This window comes from Aedes albopictus, chromosome 3, assembly GCF_035046485.1.
Source record: "Aedes albopictus strain Foshan chromosome 3, AalbF5, whole genome shotgun sequence".
Taxonomy (NCBI): Eukaryota; Metazoa; Arthropoda; class Insecta; order Diptera; family Culicidae; genus Aedes; species Aedes albopictus.
The window spans coordinates 345,324,565-345,346,932 of NC_085138.1; the positions used below are offsets into that span (position 1 = coordinate 345,324,565).

The following is a 22,368-nucleotide window of genomic DNA, read 5'->3' on the forward strand; positions in this document are numbered from 1 at the left end:
ACTGAACATCAGCTGAACTAATGTATTGTTCAGTTGTTTACTATAAGCAGAATATTATACACCACTGCTGAATATGAGCCAAAGTTTGATCATTATTAAACCACGGGAAGTTTATGTTTTGATTTGAGTGCTACAATTCATCATCTCTAGGATGGTGCAGATAGGAAGGCATCCGACTGGTAATCGACGGGTCTCCAGTTCGAATCGTGATTAAGGTAAATTTATGTGTAGTTATTATTTCATAATAGTTGTTCATAGCATAAGTACCAATCATAAACTCTCGTGGAAATTGAAAATTTTTACATTTTATTTATTTCTAATCATTTTTGCTGAAGCTGAATAACAGCTTTACCATATATTTGTAAAACGCTTTTAACAACAAACAGTTCAGTTGATCCACAACATTATGCTTTATACTTTCTCTAAATTTGGGTGAAGAAACCCCGAACAAAGGTTATGCTTGAAATTTATCCAAATGTTATTCAACATCATGCTGAATTAATTCGTCATATAGGTGCTTGTTAAATGAGTGATTGTTAGTTGGGAATATATTGTTTAATTGTTGGCCGTTCAATTCTAGAAAAGTAGAAAATTTGTCTAGACATTCGTTTAGCCGAAAAACATATCCAACCCAATATAAATAACTAGCCAACCCCACGTGGCTAGCCACGTTTGCTTAAAGACTTTTTACAATTTCGAGTATTATCATAGTGTTCGAAAATATTCTACTATCTTTTTCGTTTTTTTTCAGGAAGGTTCCAATTTAATCACAAAGTCTTTCAATATGCCATTATTCGTGGATTTCGTTTTCTGATTATCACAGGATATTCCTAATATTTCTTCGAATACGAAACACAATTCTTCTTCAATTATTTATCAAAAATTCTCGAATATTTTTGGTAATAGTATTTGCATTCATCTGTGAATGTTCTAGAACTTACCCGTAACGTGGGTAGATCACCTTATAATGGTGCGTAACGGCGTAAGATCCATTTTGATTTAGTAACTTTCCAGCTTGGTTTAAATGCAGGAAAATTATAGTGGAGCGGACCTGGTGTGATGGTTAGAACACTTGACCATCACGCCGAGGACCTGGGATCGAATCCCACTCCCGACAAACTCGCTAAATGTGAGTTCTTCCTTCGGAAGGGAAGTAAAGCGTGGGTCCCGAGATGAACTAGCCGATGGCTAAAAATCTCGTTAATACAGATAAAAAAAAAAAAAGGAAAATTATAAGATCAAAGTTTGGTTTACTTTTCTGTGTTTTGTTTTATTTTGTATTTTGTTTTTTTTTTTACTACTAATATCTCATTTTTTTCGTGTTATTTGCTTGATTTTAACTTCAACATTAATAAAATAACGATTTGTTTCAGCGCTGTTCAGGTAAACAAAGTTGTAATTGTAATGTAAGTCAATGAACATTCTATGTATCATAATCATAATATTTATTGTTTCAGGTAAAATCATGTAATTGGTCAACTATATAATTAAAAATATTCAAATTACATGTCACTTGGGATATTGGGAGGGGTAGCCTAAGGAAGCTAAATGAACTGGTTTCTGGACAAATGTTCGTGGGGTGGCCAGACTTTGTCACGAGATAACAACCATCGTGTTGTCTTCCGAAGGTGTCCAGTAAATTTAGCTTACCCTGCTACAACAAACCATTAGATAGATCATTCCCTTCCGGTATGATTCTGCAGCCATAGGTAATCCTTGCGCTGATGGTGGGTACACAATCATCATCATCATCATCATCATCTATGAATGTTCTAGAATATTCCAAAACCGAGTGTATCTTTTTCTCCTTCTCCCTTTTCTTCTCCCAGGAAAGTTTTAGATTTTTTTTAGTTCGAAAAAAAAAAATGAGTTCACGAACATTTAATTTATACGCCTCTTCATTCCTTCAAAATATGTCCAAACTTGAAATTTCTGAAAGAATGCCTGGAAGGAACTTCTTAAGCAATCCGGGAGCGACCCTCCACAGGAAACCTAGAATAAAACCAGGAGAAATTACTGAAACGATCTCACACGGAACTTTTGGTCCGGAGAAAATCTTGAAGGAATCCCAGAAGAAAGTATGTGAGAAATTCATGAAGGAATTCTAGACGGATTTATCCCTATAGGAGCTAATGAAAATCCCCGTAAGAAATTATTGGTGAAATCCAGGAAAGATCTCCTGGATCAATCCCAGAAAGGACTCTTGGAGACAGGAACTTCTTGAAAAATCCCAGAAGGGACTCCTTGAGGAATCCAGGAAAAAAATCCTAGAAGAATCCAGGAAGAAATTCGTGGAGAAATCACGGAATTTCGAAAGAAGGAATTTCAAAAGCAACTCCTTGAAAAAATCCCTGAAGACTCTTGAAGAAATCCAAAAAGGAAGAAGAGAATTGCGAAAAAAATCACGATTGAAATTCCCAGAAAGAGGAATCTTTGTATGAACTCTTGGATAAATCCCAGAAGCAACTTGTGATCAATATTGAAACATTTTGTAGGAATCCCAGAAGAAACTTCAGGAGGTATTCGTAAAAGAACTTCTGAGGGAATCCTCGAAGGTGCTTCTGACGGAATTCAAGTAAGACACCAAGAGGAACCTCAGGAAGAACTCCTTGAAAAATCACAGAAGAAACTTTTGAAGCATCACCAGGAGGAACTGCTGGAGGAATCCTCTTAAAAGAAAATCCTGAGGAACTTCTTGAAGAATCCAAGAAGATTTTTTTTTTGAATCTCAGATTTAATTCCTGGAGGAACACCAGTAAAACTGCTGGGGTAATTTCAGGCACTCCTGGAGGAGTTCCAAAAGAAGCTCCTGAATGAATTTTAAATAGAACTCTAGAAGAAATCTGAAACGTCCGTAGGAAAATCAGAAGGAATTTATGCAGGGATTCAGAGGGAACTTCTGAAGGAATTATCACTCTGCAGCAGGTGAATTCACTGGTATTTTACTAACTGAAGTTCACTCGGTAGCCCATGGCTGTATATTAGGGTGTCCCAAAATTTCACATGGTCAAAAAGCTTGGCGGCTCACTTTGCAAATGATAGCTAAGTGTGTCAGAAACAAACCTTTGTATGACGGCAACTTTCAGAAATGACGTTTAGAGGTCGCGCTGGCTAGATTTTTGAAAAATGGCCATTTTTCGTAATAAATATCATATAAATTTTTTTTTACCGTACAAAAGTTGGTAATATCCACCATTTTTATATTTTAGCAGCTTGTTATAGATCTAAACTACTTGGAAAAAATAATTAACGACATGTTTTGCAGGTAGCTTTTTGATACCAAATTTTTGAATTTACTAAAATTTGTAATTTTACCCATCATAAAAAGTATCTCAACCAAATGCTAATTTAAAACAATTTCCATAAAAAGGTAGGAAATTTTATGAGGAAAAAATTTGCCAAAGGCGTTTTTTCTATCCGTTTTAGATCACGATTTACTTTTTCTGCTATTCTGCTGCTATTCTGCTATTATCAACGCATCCCCTGGCTTTCGCCCATCTGCGTTGTCTTTTCACTAGGCAATACGTCTACCAATTGATGTTTATGGGCTTGCCGGACCAAGTCATGTAGCTAAGCCAAACACCCCACCTACAACTGTTGGGTAGGCACCATTGTCCCGCCCACTGGTCTTTTACAGCTAGTTGTAGGTGCATGTGTGCGTGTAAGTATTGGTGTATGTGTGTTAGTGTTGGTGTATTGTAGGCGCCAACTCGTTCTAATCCACTCTGATTGCTAACACCCTATTGAACCATTACCCTTAAATCTGGCAATCTATGAAATAGAATGAGTTAAGCGCCTGTACATAACAGTCAGTTAAATCAAACAAGGAATACTAGTATTAAAGCGAAGATACAACGAAGCAACGCCCCGGATCTCGAGAGCACAAACCCCAAGAACCAAATGACAGGCAGCGCCGACAAGTCAATCAACTGGCCACCACCAGTGATTAACCAATCGAGCAAACCCTCCAGCACAAACCGCCATCAGCTCTCCCGACCTGCGCCCAAAAAATCCGAGGCACAGCCCAGCCATAGCTTCATCTTAAAACCAAAATCTAGATTGCAGAGCACAATACTTCCTAAGTAACCGCGCAGCTCGGGCCGCAAATCCCACACAACACGTCACAAATAAGCCAAACACTACCCCGTTCGTACAACCGAAACCGATCTAGGGTAGAGAAGGGTCTCTTTCCACTCCAACCCGGACTCAACTGCACCCACAGGGTAGCGCACCCCACACACACTGCACTCATGCATCCATCACGACCCGAGCCGCATGGTCACCTGGGTTGCTTCTATCTGCATGACCTCACCCAACCCGTAACGCAGAGTTTAAATCCCTCTCTTGCATTACAAAGCAGTCCCTCCTCCCAAAGATTGTGCGTGGAATAAATGAGATTCTAAAGCTGAAGAAATCGTCACCAACACAACCGTCAACAATGAGCACGCAATGGTGTCGGCAGAATCAATGACGACCCCCTCAGTCCCAAACCCAATTATCCTACACTACCCAAGTAACCACAATGCTGAGCCGTAGGAGCCGTACGCACTGCACGTACGAAGTACATACAGACCTACCCGCACCGCCTAAACAAACCACCTAGGCCGAACACAAGCGAAAAGCGGCACCACCACTGCTGAACCACGACTATACCAGTAAGTAGGTATAATCGCAATTAAGCAATCGTAGATCCATTCCCCGCTCCTACTCAGCCCTAACGATCCATAGCAATGCTTGTCAATATATGCACCCCACACACGCAACCCCCACAACCCAACAGTATGGTCACTTGAGTATCCCTGGGATTTTGATTACATGATGGTCAGGGATCACAGCCATCAAAACGTTCCACACTTTACCAGGGCTTGCGACCTGTAACCATCATGATTTCCGCTATGAGAAACCATGATGGCTAGCGGTGTTGTTTTAGATCACGATTTACTTTTTGGTAAAAAATGAATTTTTAGGTATTTTTCTAAAAATGTCTCATAAGAACTGACTCAAAACACATACAAAGTAAATCTTGAAGTAAATACTTAAGTTTTTGTCTTGAATGTGTTAAGGAATGAATTATAGTGGCATCATTAACCCTTGAGCGATCGTGCTGCTGTATTTTGTACAACACGTTGAAACATTTTTGCATTTTGTACTCAGCATTAGCGTAGGTGGCGCCAGGTGGCGAACCGCGCGAGCTGCAGAAGGTTTATTTAATTTTTGCCTCCGTTGACAAATCCATTTTCTTAACTACTAGAGAGAAACTTTATCATTAGGTTCTATTTTGAGATGCCTCAGTAGGCCATAGCATTTTTAACAGTTTTTATGATGGGTAAAATCCAATAAATGACAAATTTTAGTATATTCAAAAATTTGGCATAAAAAAGTTACCTGCAAAACATGTCGTTAATTGTTTTTCCCAAGTAGTTTGGGCCTAGATCAAGCTGTTAAAAATATAAAAATAGTGGATATGGCCAATTTTTGTACGGTAAAAATAGTTATTTATGCAACAAGTTGCAAAATGATGATTTTTTCAGCACGAGTTGTACGTTTATCCAACGAGGCTTGCCGAGTTGGATAAATAAGACGAGTGCTGAAAAAATCGAGTTTTGCAACGCGTTGCATACAAAGTTTTTTGTAATTGCAAAAATACCCGTACAGTACCTATAATCTCTCTAGCCACACAAACGTGTATCAGCAGCAACCACGTGCGAGCCTCCATGCGCGACAGGACGTAGTGCATATTATTTTTTTTGATCAGGTAGGCTATGGTAAGGCCAACTGTCGCAAGCACGGTGTACAATATGTGATATTTATGCCGTGGTCGCAAGTTTTCAAGCTCCCGTCGTCGTCATGCAGCATATTAGAATAACTAGCCACAGAAGTCCAATGTCGCGACTGTTCGTGTGACTAACATCTAGTTTGCCACGCCCTTACAGCGTCATTAGCGGTACTGTAAGTGTCAAATAAATTCTGTTTACCAAAACAAAAGATCCTCTACACGATGGGCACTTACAAACAATCAATTCTGGCAATTAAAGCTGTTAATATAATTGAATAGGAAAAGCGACTACAGCGCCATTGGAATTCTAGTGTATTTCTATTTGCAGCATCATAAGCAAAAACAAAAGTAAGTTCAGTTTCTGTTTCTACGCCTGATTGGCAGTTCAAATCAGAATCTGAATCGTCTTGATTCGGATTCGAACTGCTCAGTGCATGTAGAAGCAGCAACTGTATCTACGGAAGTAGCGGTACTTAACAAAAAGTGTGTGCTGGCAAAAGTGCCGAAAAGTACTACTTTTCGGCACCTTTGCTTCAGTGAAGAAAAGTAGGCCGTTTTAACATTGTTTACGCGAGTGAAAAGTAGGGGAATTTGCAATGCAATTACAAAAAATATTTATGTGATATTTATTACGAAAAATGGCCATTTTTCAAAAATCTGGCCGGGGGCGACCTCTAATCGTCATTTCTAAAAGTTGCCATCATACAAAAGTTTGTTTCTAACACCCATAGCTATCATTTTCAGGATGAGCCCCCAAGGTTTTTGACCATGTGCAATTTTGGGACACCCTACTGTATATATTATAAAAAGTAATAAAACAAACGGGATTTTTAAAGTGATGGAGACGCATGGTCACATATCCGTATCCGTATATGAACACAAAACTTGAAATTTAAAAAAAAAAGAAAACTACAGTTCAAAATTGACATGAAGAAGATTCCTAATTTTTCTATATGTTTTGTAATAATAGTTCAACTTTCGTTAAAAAATATAAAAAAGTATAGTCGTTGTGGTCCAACATTGTGAAAATTATAAAAAAAAACTTTGACCATTTTTACATATGCATTAAGTTAACTTATTTTGTTTTTCGATATTTTTTTCTTTAATCTTGAACTAACAATTATTTCATTTGTATAAAAGATTGAAAATCGGTCAATTGGTTCAAAAGTTATGACGGTTCGAAAATTAACAAAGATAATAGATGTCGTTTTTTTGGACCACCCTATTTTCAAAATGGTCAACATAACGGCGAAACTAAAAATTACGGGTTTAATTACACTAACATTTTTGAACTCGGTAAGCTAATGATCGTTTTTGGTGTGGAATCATATTTTTGGAAATTTTGCTAAAATTTAAGGAGATTGTCCCAATATCGCCAATACAGTGGGGACCCGATTTTGTCAGCCCCCGATTTTGTCTACCCCCGATTTTGTCAGCTTTTTGACTCGATTTTGTCAGCCTTTTTTTGAAGTAAAAAAATAAATTTGTATTTCATTCAGAATTTCAATTTTATTTTCATTATTAATGCAGTTGTAAACGTTTAAACTTGTTTTGCAAACTACCCAAGAAACAGAACTAGCTGTATGTTTCTTAAACTAAAGTTTGCTTAAGAGTGGTTTGCTGTACAAGAGCAAAAATGTTTGTTGGGTAACACATTGAGGCAATGTTTGTTGGCAGAAAGCAACGGTCACCCCTACTTTCGACCAGATGACCGAACCCATGGACCGAACCCCTTTCAGTGGATCTGGCAACACCAGTGTATATTAACGTTTCTCTTTTATGTATTATAAGAACAAGATGTTTGTCAACAGAGTTTTTTTTAGTTCAATAACAATATTTCCGAGTTTCCCTGGTGATTTTGCGATTTCGTAACGTTGTTACGCTGCGCTCCTGTTTACTCCGTTCAACAATTTTAGCACCCAACCCTCGCCATTGTTTTAACCCTCTAATACCCAAATTTTTGATTTTGATCTAAATATAATTTTTCGTCATCTAAAATCGATTTAAACATGTTTTGGAAGATGATTCTTTTCAATTCTCGATTTCGTAAATTTCAGTTTTCGATTTTTCTAATTTTTATTTTTGAACATCCCCACAGTTTTATATTTTTCCTAGAAGCCTATTTGGGGTACGGATTTTTTGAGATGAAAACATTTTTAGATTTTATGATTATTGTTAAAATGTGTTTATTTTCATTTTTTTTTCATACAAAATTTTATTTTCCGTGTAATTTTAAGGAAAATAATTTTAAAGTGTATTCGATTCCTTTATCCTATAAAACTAGGATAGAATGATTTGGGAAAAATTCAAAATATGTTATTTGTAGCGATTCAATACAAAATAAACCATGACTTCTAGAAGGTGACTAAAACATCAGTTTTTCAATGATTTTTATAAAATGTAAATACGCTTTAAAATACACCAAAAACAATTTTAAGATATACAAAACAGTCCTAAATACCATTAAAAAATATAAAGATTTTGATTTTCCACTAAACAAAAATTACAAAAATGCTCAAACTATACCCCGTCTAAAGGCGGGGTTGGGTATTAGAGGGTTAAGCCAATAATAATTTAAATTGTTAAAAGATTCCAGCTCTCTCTCTTCTTGGCGTAACGTTCTAACTGGAACACAGCCTGCTCCTCAGCTTAGTATTTTATGAAAACTTTTACAATTTTTAACTGAGATCCCCCACAGCCAATGTTTATTTTGCATTTGTACATATATCGTGTGGTAGTCATAAAGATATTTTATACACAAGGTAGTTAAGGCTCAAATAACCACCATTCAATCATCAGCAATCATCAATTTTTTAAAAGCAGTTTTCTTCCTCTAAGTCACAAAATGGTCATTAAAATTATTTCACTGTTATCCAAATGGTGGCCAGAGTGCAGAGATAATTTTTTTTAACATTGGTTGAGATTTCAACGAGAAAACTGCTTTTGAGTTTTTGCTAAACGATGATGGTTTGTTTCCTCTTAAGGAAATGTCGATTATGAAATGGATTCTGAGCTAACCGGGAATCAAACTCCTCACCCTCAGCATGGTTTTGCTGATTGCACGTGCGCTTACCACATCGGCTATATGGGCTTAAAGACTATTCTTCTGAGTTTTCTCAGGAACAGAACAAACAATAAACGCTGCCTGTTGTTGTGATTACAAGTCAATCCATTTACTTCTTTCCGGCATCTCTGTGATTCCTCTAGGTTTACTTGTTTGGATTGATCCAGATAGACTAACATTTGAAAAGGCCGCAACAACCATTTCGAATTTTTGCTTCTCCCTTACTTCTGAGCACATGGCCCTTTTTTCATGTAATCTCTGACCAGTAACAGATAGAGCAGACTACCCTCTATCTGATTACGGAATAAGTACGCCTACACGGGGTGGGAGAAGCTGAGACATTGTTCCGCCTTTTTTTTACATGTTGGTCTAGATTTATTGAGATTTGTATTATAGATTTCCTGCTTGGATTGCTTAAAAAATTGCTGTCAGAATTGTATTCATTAGAAACCCTTAAGAAATTCGAGATGGGATTCCCCAAAAAATTCTTGCTGCGATTCCTTCAAGAACTTTTGCGTGGTTTCTTGTATGAATTTTTGCTGGTATTTCTCCAAGAATTGCGCCGGAAGTTTCAAAAGAATTCTTCAGGGATTTTTTTAACGATTCATTTTGGTGAGTCCCTTTTAGATTTTTTCAGGCATTCCTCCTATGATTTCTCCAGAAGCTTTTCCTGAGACTTGTTCTGGAACTCCTGCTAGGATTCCTCCAAAAGCTTTGCTGATATTTTCACAGCATTTTTTTTTTCAAACTTTTTCTACATGAACTCCTACAGCTATGTATCTAGGGGTTTTTCCAAGGATTTCTCCTACATTTGCTGCGTGGATTTATCCAGGGATTTTCCAAGCGATTCTTTCAAGACATCCTGCTGGCATTTCTCCATACATATCTGTTTGGATAGTCCAGGAACTTCTACTGGAGTTCCTTCAAGAAATTTTCTGGAAATTTCTATAAGAACCTTTTTAGATATTTCCCTAAGAATTGTTCATGCGTTCTTCCTATGATACCCCCAGATTGACGAACTTCTATTGAGGTTCCTTCAGAAATTCTCCTCTAGTGATGTATTCAGAGTATCCTGTAGATACTTCTGAAATAATTCCTATATGAATTACTGCGTGCATTAGTCCATGAATAAATTTACAGAAGGCACAAATTTCCCAAATGGAAGAGAACGTGCCCCTGGAGCTAACCTACTGATGAATAAATCTAGTGATTTTCCTAGGGATTTTTTTCAAGAATTCCTCTTAGGGTTCCTTAGGGTTGCCTTCAGTTATTAGTCATACAAGATTTCACTATGATTCCTCTGTTAGATTTCACAATTGGGCATCCTCTATGGATTTCCCAGAGGTCCCGCTTGAGATTTTCCCAGAGCTACCTCTTGGTATTTCTTTACAAAAATCCCTTGGCATTGCTTCTGAAATTCCTTTAGAAAATTTTGTTGGAAATTCTTCTGGAATTCATGCTAGACTTTAACAATTCATTTCTGCTATGTTTTCTCCTTAAAATGCCCCTGATATTTCCCCAGTACTTTTTTCAGAAATTGGGTTATTTAGTGAATAAAATATTGCTGTTTTCTGTAGCCTAATCAAAAGAGCAAATTTTTCTGAGTATAACGTGATTTTATTGGACTCCAATTGGTTAAATTAACAAAACAGTTTTAATTTTCGTGGATAGAATGACAGTTCAATCGGTAAAGTGACACCGAGCAAAAAAAAATCTCCATACAAACTTTAAATGCATTTTAAAAATAGTACCCGGATTCCAAAAATTATGAAATTTTGGATTTCGACTAATTTTTGGGCGGCGAATACGATTATGGAATAATCCGGATACCCCTAAAGAACCCAATTCCTCCATGTATTTCTCAAGGAGATTTCTTCAAAGATTGCAATAGGGATTCTTTCAATGATTTTTCAGAAAATGCCAAAGAAATGCCTCTAGAGATTTCTACGGAGATTGCAGTAAGGATTCTTTCAGAAATTACTTAAGGGGTTTATCCGGAGCTCCTGTAGAGGTTTTTGCAGAAACTACTTACGGGATTCCTTCGGGAATGTCTTGAGGGTTAAATTCCGTATATCCTCGGGTTGTTTCTCTAAAAATTTCCCCGAACATTTCTTCAAAGATTTTTTCAGAGATTCTTTAGAGATTAGTCTCTGGAAATTAAAGTGGCAAGGCAGCGGAAACGTAGCCAATTCGGACAGTTTGAGTGTCTATATTTGTCAATCAGATGTTGGTTCATTTTTATTCGTTGACAGCTAATGTTAGTTGTTATGATTTAAACCGCGCTAACCAGTGTCAACTGTCTTCTGTAGACCAAAATTGCTATAAGCTAGAAGAAGGCTGTGTTCCAGTAGGGATGTTATGACAAGAAGAAAAAGAAATAAAAGATTTAATAGTTCTGCTGTAAAAAAGCACTGAATGTTAACTTTGTCAAATACCATTTTTTTCTGTGCCCTTAACACCCTTTCGATTTTTTTTACCGCAAAAGGTTCGTTCAAATATTACGTAACGCAAAATTTTAGCAATTTTAGATCCTATCCGCTGTCCCTCCACCGCGTAACTATTTTTAAAAGAGAAATTTTTATTTTTTTTTTATGAAGCGGAACAACAATAAGGACTCCCCTCTTCATTGGCGTTACGTAATATTTGAACGAACCCAAAGCAGACCCTCCACACCTATCTCCGTCTATGACGTGCCCAGAACAATTTTTCATGAATAAAAAAAATGATTTTAAAAAATGTCCCGATTTTGTCAGCCCAAAATGCTACCAGGGGCTGACAAAATCGGGTCCTTACTGTATCTTGAATTTCATCAATCTGACGCAAAACCTGCCTTCAGATGATCGAATGGTATTATATTCAACTTTTTATTTATGGAAAAAGATTTAAAATTTGTTGAACAAAACGCAAGATATTTAAATTTTAGTAATTTCCATATTTTAAAAAGTTATAAAACTCGATATTGTGCTGAAACTCAAAAACTGTTCTAATTAAAATTTTTTGAAGCACGGTTTCGAAATCAGCGCTAAATTGCGCTTCAAAAATTGTGGTCGTTGACAGAAGTTCACGACTTTCGTTTTATTTTGTAAACTGGTGTTATTTTCGGTAACGAATGGTTGATATCATATATTCATCTTAAATTTTGAACTTCGTCAACTAACGTGTTCAGAAAGCTGACAAAAACAGAATGATGAAAATGTGTATGGAGCAGTTACCCTTTTTGTTTTTTTTGAGTTTATGTCTGTTCTAACTACTACTATGTTTGAATAATGTTTGTATTTATGATTTTCTGTTTCTGTTGTCTGGTGTACATCTGATTGAGTGTGTTGCGTTTTGCGCGTGTATATTCGTTTTTTTTTTGTGGGAAAGGTGAAAATTCAATCGAAGCTACTGATATTAGGTTTGATTTTAATCCGTAGAGGATACTTGCCGGAGGATCATTTTCAGTCTCTTTTTTTCAGTCACTAACAATTTGAAAAAGGGGGAACACACACACTCTTATGTGATAGAAAACGATTTCCGAAGAGTTTGAAAAATCATAACCAATTGAGGGAGGGTTAGAACATAATGCTTTTCATTTTGAAAGACACCAAGGGTGGGGCTTCTAGGGAAACATTGAACCAATTTTCTACTCAGGACCTGAAGGGAGATCATCTATGGCAGTGGAAGCTCCTATACTGAGAGCCACGTGGAATCGCATTTGCTTTTCTTACATCTGATGTGTTCTTCATCACTGTCATAATGATTTCACAAAATACAATACATTCAAGGAGCTCAACGCGCGCGCGGGGGAATCTAGAGCAGGGACGGGCAGGACTGGTTTTTCTCCATCATAAAATGGAATCATCATGCCTTTCGGTTCCGGTAATGATTAACGTCCTCCAGCCTTTTTCCAATGTGATTTTCGCGCCGAAAGGCACGATTATTGGCCGAAATCGAAAGCACGTATTTTTTCCGGAGGGGGTTTCTTACAACAAAAAAAAAACTCACACCGACGGGAAGGGAGATACACCAGCAGCGGGGAAACAAATGGGATCGGGGAACACACATACAGGGAGCGCGGGAAGACCTGGGAACGTGGGAATTTTTCCAACCCCAACCCCGATCAGAAATGCGTAACAGAAATAATGCATTTTTGGATCTGCGATTTATGTTAATATTTACGGTGTATTCATGCCATATTTCTTTAAATTTATCTAAGAAAACATATGAGAATGATAGCTTCTCCTTCTAAGGTAATAGACTTTTAGTTTTTAATACATTGAATACCGAATGTTCATAAAAATCAAAGATAGTATAGTATAGAGAATCGAACTGTGACTTTCCAGGTTATGCTTTTCTCATTTTGTTACATCTTTCTGATCGAGGAACCAGGGGTCGCACAAATTGTACGAATAAATAGCAGTGGACTTGTGGGAACTAGTAACTGGGGGAAATAGTGATCGGGTTCGGTGAAGGTGGGTGGGTGCAGAAAGCGGTTCCCATACTTACCGCGCTCACTTTACGGGCTTTTGCAGTGCCAGCTGCAGTAGCTGTTGGTGCGGTTGTTCTTGTGATTTCGCTCACCGACTCCAGTCCTTCGCTCCGGATCGACATCTTCTCCTTGTTGTTGTCGTCGTTGCCCTTCTCCTGGTTCACGAACAGCTCGTAGCTGTGGCAGGAAAAGTCCGACGGGCTCTTGGCGATCTCCGGGTTGGCCGCGGCCGCCGCCGCCGCTGCCTGGGCCTCGAGTTTGGCCGCTTTCGCTGCGGCTGCTTCCTCGGCTTCCTGTTAGTTTTTTTTTGCGTGGGTTATGTCGGCATAACGAGAGTAAATCAGAGATAGATTAGTAAATATTCCAGGATCAATGCTGTCGAAGGCGCACAACGGTCAATATCACACGAAACGTTTAGACCACTTCCGACAAGCATATATTTACATGGCACCACAGCAGTACGACATCACATGTTGATTAGCATCACAGTGATTCATCATGATTGCCGATGATTAAGATGGACATACACGCGTACAACACTTACCACGCACCAAATTAGACACAATGTGTATTTTTTACAGCCAACAATCGATATTTCATCGTTCATCACATCAACATTCAATCATACCAACAAAAACATGGATTTTGAATTCACACTCGCTCGTAAATTAATTATAAAATAACATAAACAAATATAGAAAATAAACAAACATGACCAATTAGATGAAGGTGATAGAATAGATTGATAGACGACAGAATAATAATGCCACGCTGGAATGGAATGTGCAATCTTATGCACCATTTTCACCTGCTCGTTATCAATCAATTGGAGATGTCAGACGGATGAGATGTGCTCGTTTATTGTTGAACATTTATTAGCATTGCTATAGACTTCTCCTATTCCAAATGCTAATCCTTTGTAATCAATTCTTTAAAGGAACTATCTACAAATTCACAATTTCGGATTTCGGCTTAGACAGTCTTAAGTTTTAGCGTTGATTGCTTTTTATCTTCGCCGACGTTTTGGTCCTCGTATCGGACCTTCTTCAGGGCCTATTTTTATTGAATTAGACTATCAGTATGAACAATTAAAATTTAAACATTTACACAATTTAAAACATTTTTAGATCTCAAACAACTTACTCAGTTTATATATACTTTTGATTTTTGGGACATCATTGCACCTATCTGAAATTCAGTCCTCCAAATCTACTGGAGTAGTTTTGATACACTTAGCAACAAATTTCAAAATTTCATATTTTACTGCAATCCGTAATCTCTTGGAAACTCGAAAGCCGCTCAATGACATGATTAAGATAATGAAAGTTATCCAAACTAACTTGGAGTTTAGAACCTCAGATCTATAATCGTCACAGTTACCAAATCCGCTATACGGAGTATCGTTGCATTACCAACTCTGGTTACTGAAGCTGCTCGAAGACCAACAAATATTATTATATACATTAAAGGCCATCCAAACCATCTTGAAGTTTTGCCCTTGTCATCTATATTTGTTACAGTAGCCAAATTCGCTATAAATAATAATTTGACATATCCATGACCCTCCTTGGAATAGTATGAATATTTCCAAAATTTATTTGCGATGTTCCAGATCAAGTAAACTACTTCGAATAGCAGAACTTTAGATCTACACTCGTAACTGTTGTCATATCTGCTATACAGGGTATCGTTACATTGTCAACCAAAATTACAGGACGTACTGACCAGAAGACTGATATAAACTGTTATATATTTATAGGATATTCAATATCGCCCAAACTGTCCTGGAGTTTAGTAACTGACATCTACAGCCGTTACATTAGTGATTTTCACAGTGATCTGCAGAATCACATATCCAATTATTATCTACGACTCTCTTGGAAATAATTGCCTCCTTTAAAAGTGCTTCTGGAAAATTACAGAACAATCAAACTACTTCGAAGGGCAAACCTTCAGGTCTACGTTTGTAGCAGTGCAGTAGTCACATCCGATCTACAGAGTACCGTTGCACACTCAACTATGATTACCGGATCTGCTGAAAGACCGATACATATTATAATGTACTCTTGGGACCAGAGATGCCAGATATACAGATTTTTCTGTATTATACAGAATTTTGACCATCTATACAGACAAGATACAGAGTACAGAAGAATACAAATTTTTGAAATGTGCTATAGATTTCTCCAGAAAACATAAAATGTGAAGTAATTATCAATAAATTCAATGAAAACTTTATTAATTGCTGCCTAGACCTTAAATAATTTATGAAAATTTGGTAAAATTAAAACCGTCTAAAAGTAGTATTTTTTTAGTTTTCTATTGAAATCTAGGACTCTCGGTGCCTGCTTTTTGAGGGTAAAGCGACGGTAATACGACGATACAGAAAAATCTGTATTGATACAGATTTTGGTTAAAATAATCTGGCATCTCTGCTTGGGACATTCATTGCTATCCAATCTGTCCTTGATTTCAGTTTTTGTTATCTACAGATGTACAGTACTAATTATCACAAAGTACTGTTATTCAACTACATATAACCTAAGACCCCGTTGGAGTTGTGCGAACCTTTCCAACATTTTTTTTTTGAATATTCCAGGCCATCCAAACTATTTAGTAAAGCATAACTTAATCCATTGTATGTATTTATCCACAGTTGTTAGATCTATTTACAATCTGGAAGATATTGTTACATTTTGAGAGCTTTTAGAGTCGTACAAACTGTTCTGAAGAGCACTGTAATCTGTTTCGTCACATAAAAAACGTATAATCTAAATTTTATGAACTATTCCAAAGGTTTATTTTTGGTATAGTTCAGATCAATCAAACTACTTCAAAGATAAGTTTTACTGATCTACATATAAGGGTATCTGTTCCCGCTTTATTAAGTTATCATACCAGCTAAACATGTTCTCTCAATCTCTTTATAGAACAATAAGCGTTGTTATATAGTTTGAGTTATTCTAGATCGTCCTAACTGTTATTGAGCTTAGTCTTTAAGTGAAGTACTGTTGCTCTTACAGTAGTTGTTTTCACTGTAACGGGACTTTAAGTAGGAAATAATCTCCATTAGGGTAATTTTCCAATTGTTGCACGGCTAAAAACTCGCCTATTGTTGCACACTCCATGTTATACTTATGAGGTGTGCAACAATTGGCGAATTTTTAGCCGTGCAATAATTGGAAAATTACCCTACTATGAATTGATGAAGAATTATAATCTGGCTTTCATTTCACATGGCTGTTTAACCACAGTTTCTTCATGGCAGGTATTTAAGAGCTTTCCATTGTATGCTCTTTGCTTAAAATATAACCGAATAACCTTAAACATTCTCATTATATGCATTTTATTTGTTAGGTTTTCTAATAATCTCAAATATCATTGATATCACTACCTTTTAGTTGTGAAAATTCCCACGCGACACGCATGTCAAAAGTTACGGCAGCGCAAGTTTTGGTTGTATGAAAGTTACTTTGATGTTATTTGAATGCAATGCTAGAATAACGTTAAATTAACTGTAGCACAAACAAAACATGCGCTGCCGTAACTCTTATAAGACATCCCAAGAAACATAAATAGACGAATAACAGTTTCTTAAGCTAAAGTTTGCTTAACCCTCGAGCGATCGCGCTGTTGTATTTTGTACAACACGTTGAAAAAATCTCGCTTTTTGTACCCAGCATTAGCGTGGTGCTGACGCAGGTAGTCAACCGCGCGAGTTACGGAAGGTTAAGAGTTGTTTGTTCAACTATTATAGAGCAAAAATGTTTGTTGGGATATGCGTTGCTTGGGTTCTAGTTCATGATGAACTGCATCTGCAGGATGTCCTGTACATATTTAATTATGTCTATTGTGCTCCCAGAGGATACAATCATTACGATAAGGTTATATTACGGAAGCAAAAAAAATGTTACAGCTGTAGATCCCATGTGCTGAAATGCAGAACAGTTAGGATAAACCTGAAAGTCTCGATCAGACACGAATGCCACATAAGTGGTAAAGTGTCTTTAATAAATATTAATAATAATAACAATGAAAGTCTCGATGGATCACATAGTCTATACTGTTGAATATGCTTTAACATCCATTTGCGTAACAGAAAATTGTGATCGATGAATAAATTGAGATTTAAATTATGAAAAGAAATCCACGTACTCGTGGTGAGACTCGAACTCACAACTACCTATTCGCTAGACGGGCGCTTCTATTCCTTCAAGCTACGGAGTCACTCGACTATCTCCGTCGCCAGTAGGAAAAAGAAATGAACTCAATTCCACAGTCACACATGGTTATCTTCTTTTCACAATCCAAACCTCCTTCGGATGGGATTAGATGAACATCTAACACATACACTGTTGTGCACATGTGTGTCAAAGCGGGAGAGGAAATTATTTTTAATTGTCAAGAGCTTCGAGCATTTTCTACAGTGTAATTTCTCACATGGCTTGGCTGAGCAAAATCAAGAAATTTACATTCGCATAACCTATGTTAATATTCGAAGAGCTCCAACCACCCTAGATGATCGTGTATTATAACGCTGTGTAACCAAAGCGTATAATCTAGCCGATGTAGATTTTATATTGCAACGTTCATAATAATTTTGTTGCCCTGGAACATTGCAGCTGATATTTAAATATTGATCGTGAGTGGAGATCGGAGATAGTTTCGGCTTTGCAGTCTTGTATAAGTCGAACAAACTACACAATTAAATAGTTTGTTCCACTAAAACAAGACTTCAAAGCCGAAACTATCTCCGATATGCAAACATTGACTAAACTCTTGGGAGACTCATGGGCATTTTTGTTTATTATCATAAAAATTGGGCCGAAGGGTCTCAGATTTTCATGAAAATTTTTCCACAGGCTGGACTCATGAAAATATGAACAAATAAAATTGAGTAAAATTCAGGGTCGCCTATTTTTCCGGAAAACTCAGGTGTAAATTCTTTGTTTTCCCCTGACACTACTTACTTTGAAAAATCATAACTCAAGAACGAAGCATCATAGAAACAATTTTTTTTTATTTAGGAAATGAAAGCAAATTTTCTCAGAAATCTAAAAAATATGAACTGGAGAAAGTTTTCCACAGTTACTCGTAAAGAAAAGCCGGAAAAACAATGCCGAACTCGTGGAAAATTTTAAAAACAATATTTTGAGAAGGATATTTCATAAGCTTAAATCGCTGAAATTTTAGGAGTGCACTTTTTTTTTGTTTCTGAGTTATGGCCAATTTGATTGAAAAATGTCCAAATGTATCACATAAGCCTTTTCTTTGAAAAATTATAACTCAAGAACGAAGCATCATAGAAACAAAGTTTTTTAATGAAAATGAAAGCAAATTTTCTCAGAAAAAAAATGAAGTTGAAAAAGTTTTCCACAAAATTTTCCACCGTTGAGAAAATTTAATAACAAAAGCCGAAAAAAATATTTTTGAGATGGTAATTTTATAAGCTTTGATCGTTGAAATTTTTGGAATGGACTTTTTTCTCTTTCTTGAAATTTTGTGCAAAATAACCATGTACGCATATATTATATGGTTGTTTTATGCTTATGTTTCTTATTGTTAAATAATTTTCTGAATGGTTAAATTAATATTCAAGCTGTATTACTTTATGATTATGATGCACTCATTAGTAATTTATGGGCGTCATTTTTTTTCTATATATCTCATTATTATCTCACTCGCACATAATTATATACGTAGCTATAGCCGAACTAACGTTCAAAATTGTAACTCTTTAGTATTTAGTCAGAATCCAACCTTTGTGTGAAGCAGACCTTACCGCGAGTCAAATCCCGCATTATCCAAAAGACCCAAGTTCCGCTATTGTTTGTTGTCGCGAAAATATCTGCCTCGTGTGTCGGTGGCAAGTAGAAGGTTGCGAATTGTTCGTTTTACGTCTGCTGGTTTGCCAACACAAATTGTCGCGAGCTCATCAGTAGAAAGTCCTGTAAAATGGTCATTTTTCACATAAATGGCCATTCGCTTTCATTTTCTAAAAAAAACTTTGTTCCTACGATACTTCGTTCTTGAGTTATTATTTTTCAAAGAAAAGGCTTATATGACACATTTCGATGTTTTTCAACAAAATTGGCCATAACTCAAAAACGAAAATAAAGTGCATTCCAAAAATTTCAGCGGTTAAAGCTTATGGAATAACCTTCTCAATTTTATTTTTATATTTTTTTACGAGTTCGGGCATTGTTTTTCCGGTTTTTCTTTACGAATTATCTCAACTGTGGAAAATTTTGTGAAAAACTTTTTTAAGTTCATATTATTTTCGGATTTCTGAGAAAATTTGCTTTTATTTTCTAAAAAAAAACTGTGTTTCTATGATGCTCCGTTCTTCAGTTATCATTTTTCAAAGTAAGTAGTGACAGGGGAAAACAAAGAATTTCCAACTGAGTTTTCCGGGAAATCAGGCGACCATGAATTTTTCCCATTCTTTTTTGCATGATATAAAAACATGCTTTTACACCCGTAGACTTCATGATGTTACCTTAATGACATTCTAGATAACCTAGAACACCTGAAAAAATATATTTCATCATATTTTGCCATTTTTATATTTTTGGACGCCAAAAGTATAGAAATATGTTGATAAACTGCATAATAATGCTTGGATGCTTTTTTTTTAAAAAAAAAAAGCTTGCCCTTTACGCTATGCGTGGACTTGAAGTGGTATACCATCTTTTATAAAATTGTTTCCAGTTAGAGAATAGAACCGATAAGGGCCCCTATAGCCGCACATGTTAAGGCATGGATATTCAGCATGACTATGCTGATGGTCCAGAAACTTTTCGTAATGGAAATTGTCTTGACTTCCTTGGGCATCTATCTTCGTGCCTGCTACACATTATACACGTGCGATATGGTCATTGGTATCGGAAGCTGAGAAGCAGGCGTTGTCTCAGTGGAGACGTTACGCCAAGAAGATATTGATTGGATGGTTTTCTGAAGTTTAGGGATGCTCTCGATAACATGTATTCTAGTCTCATATTGAAAGCCGTACGGTGTCACGAACTATCCATAATGAGTTATAAGCTCTCTTTACGCTTATGGGTTTTACAGTGCCCATTTTAGGGCCCTGATTGAACCAGTAGCGATATTAGCTATTAATTGGGCTATTAGCAGTGCTGGTATGGGGGTGAATTAAAAAAAATATTATTAGTCATCAGCACCGCTACGAAAGAACACACAATGTCAATGTGTGGAACTCGCCATAAAGTTATCTGAGTGGAATATATTCAGCTTGTGTTACGCTCGGCGAATGTAACAAAAGATGAAGCAATGTAGGCACTCGGAAACGCTTCCCTAAATGCTTCACATTCTCTTGTACGGTTCGGTACTAAACCGCACTGAAGAGAGAGGATGTCTGGCGACTCTAATGAACGCGAAGCATTAAGAATTTCTATAGAGATTCCTCCTAGAACAGGGGTTCTCAAACTTATTCAGCCTGCGACCCACTTTTTATTTGCATAGAATATGGCGACACACTAGCACGTATTTTCATAACATACGTCATTTTAGAAATTTTAGATTTTTTTTTTATAATTTCATTGTTATATTAGTGTAAATGTCTATTTAAAGGTTGCAATTGGCTCTCGTTAAGTAAAACTCCTTCTTAGACATTTTGAAGTTCATTTTTTTTAATTTGCAGTTCTCTTTTTGGTTCGAATACACATTTATAAGTTCCATTTAATTCTCTGTTTTAAAAATTAATGATAAGTTGGCAAGTTTCTAATACAAATTTAAACTTTCCGACTCAATGTAATACTTCAGAAATCCTCATATTTTAGGGATTCTATCACACATTTAAAAGCTAGTGAAACCTAAGAATTAATAAAAATTTGCTAGATATACTGGCAATTTTACGCTCCTGCTGAATTTTAAGAATACCCTTTGAAAGGATTCGTGTTTTATGTACATAAAGAATGGGCTAAAAACGCCCCCATCAATATTTTTTTAGTGATTTCTATAAACGTTCTGATTTCGGAAGATTGAGCAAAATTCTACCGAAGTTCAATTCAATAAAATATACATAGAATTTGGCGGCGAATAACTAACGAAATTATGTATTTTTCGCCTGATATTCGGTTTTTCTGAAATTCTAACAATTGAACTTGGCACTTTATTTCCAGCGTGTAGAATAATCTAAAGTGGCAAAAAGAAATCTGAATTAATAGAAACATCCCAAAATCTTGCACCATTTAAAACTAAACTTGTTGTTCCAGAATCGATTTCAGAATACCAGCAGTAATTTTAATGTTCAATAAAAATGTATAAATAAGGCTCGCAATACACAAGTTTGAATAGAAATGAAGAAAAAAACCTTATTTCTAGAAGAAAAATTAAACCGATGATTCTTATTGCTTAATCTCGAAAAGCGAAACTGAAAGCATTTTCTCATATATTGGTTTTTGATTTTCATCAAATGATGGATCGATATTCTCTTAATCGATTTTCATTTACATTTAGAGGAAGGCTCAAGGCTGTTCGAAAAACTTTTTAATTCTTACAGAAACCATTTTTAATCAAAATTTCTTAAAAAAATGGTTTCTAGAAAAAAAAAAGAGAAACATTTTCCATTTAGAAAGAAAACCAGAATTTACCTTGATATTTCCTCTAAATGTGTATGGAAGCCAATTTTAAAAATATTGCTTCCTTATTTAATGAAAAATAAAAAACCAAAATATGAAGGAATGCATCCAGGTCCACCTTAAGTATATTTTAATTTTAAACCTCCGCGACTCACAAAAAATCAGCTCACAACCAATAGTTTGAGAAACGCTGCCCTAGAGAAATAATTTGAATTGAGCTCAAAACTAAAAAAACTTTTTCCCCACTCGAACTTTCGCCCACTTTACTCAATAGGTCGGACTCGAAAGGTACCCTTGGTGGTACTTTTGAAGGAGATACCAGTATAAACTATTAGGCGGTTGAAAAACAAGTTAAAAAATTTGAAAAAATTACCTAGACCTGGATGAATCCCAGAAATATTCTTTTTGGAACTTCAGAAGGTACCCATTGAGGAATCCAAGAAGTACTTCTGAAGGA

At 36.2% G+C, this 22,368-nt stretch overlaps 1 protein-coding gene across 50 annotated transcripts in view; it reads right to left on the minus strand.

Moving 5' to 3' along the window:
* The window catches only part of LOC109421922 (sodium channel protein para), a 521,170-nt gene that overhangs the window by 182,066 nt on the left and 316,736 nt on the right, over positions 1-22,368 (minus strand). For 43 of the 50 annotated variants that reach the window (XM_062855155.1, XM_062855169.1, XM_062855173.1 and 40 more), the window contains one exon: positions 13,329-13,604. In XM_062855155.1, coding sequence (XP_062711139.1) covers positions 13,329-13,604 — 276 coding nt within the window. The remainder of the gene's footprint in view (positions 1-13,328; positions 13,605-22,368) is intronic. The other 7 variants (XM_062855143.1, XM_062855166.1, XM_062855147.1 and 4 more) reach the window with 1 other exon arrangement.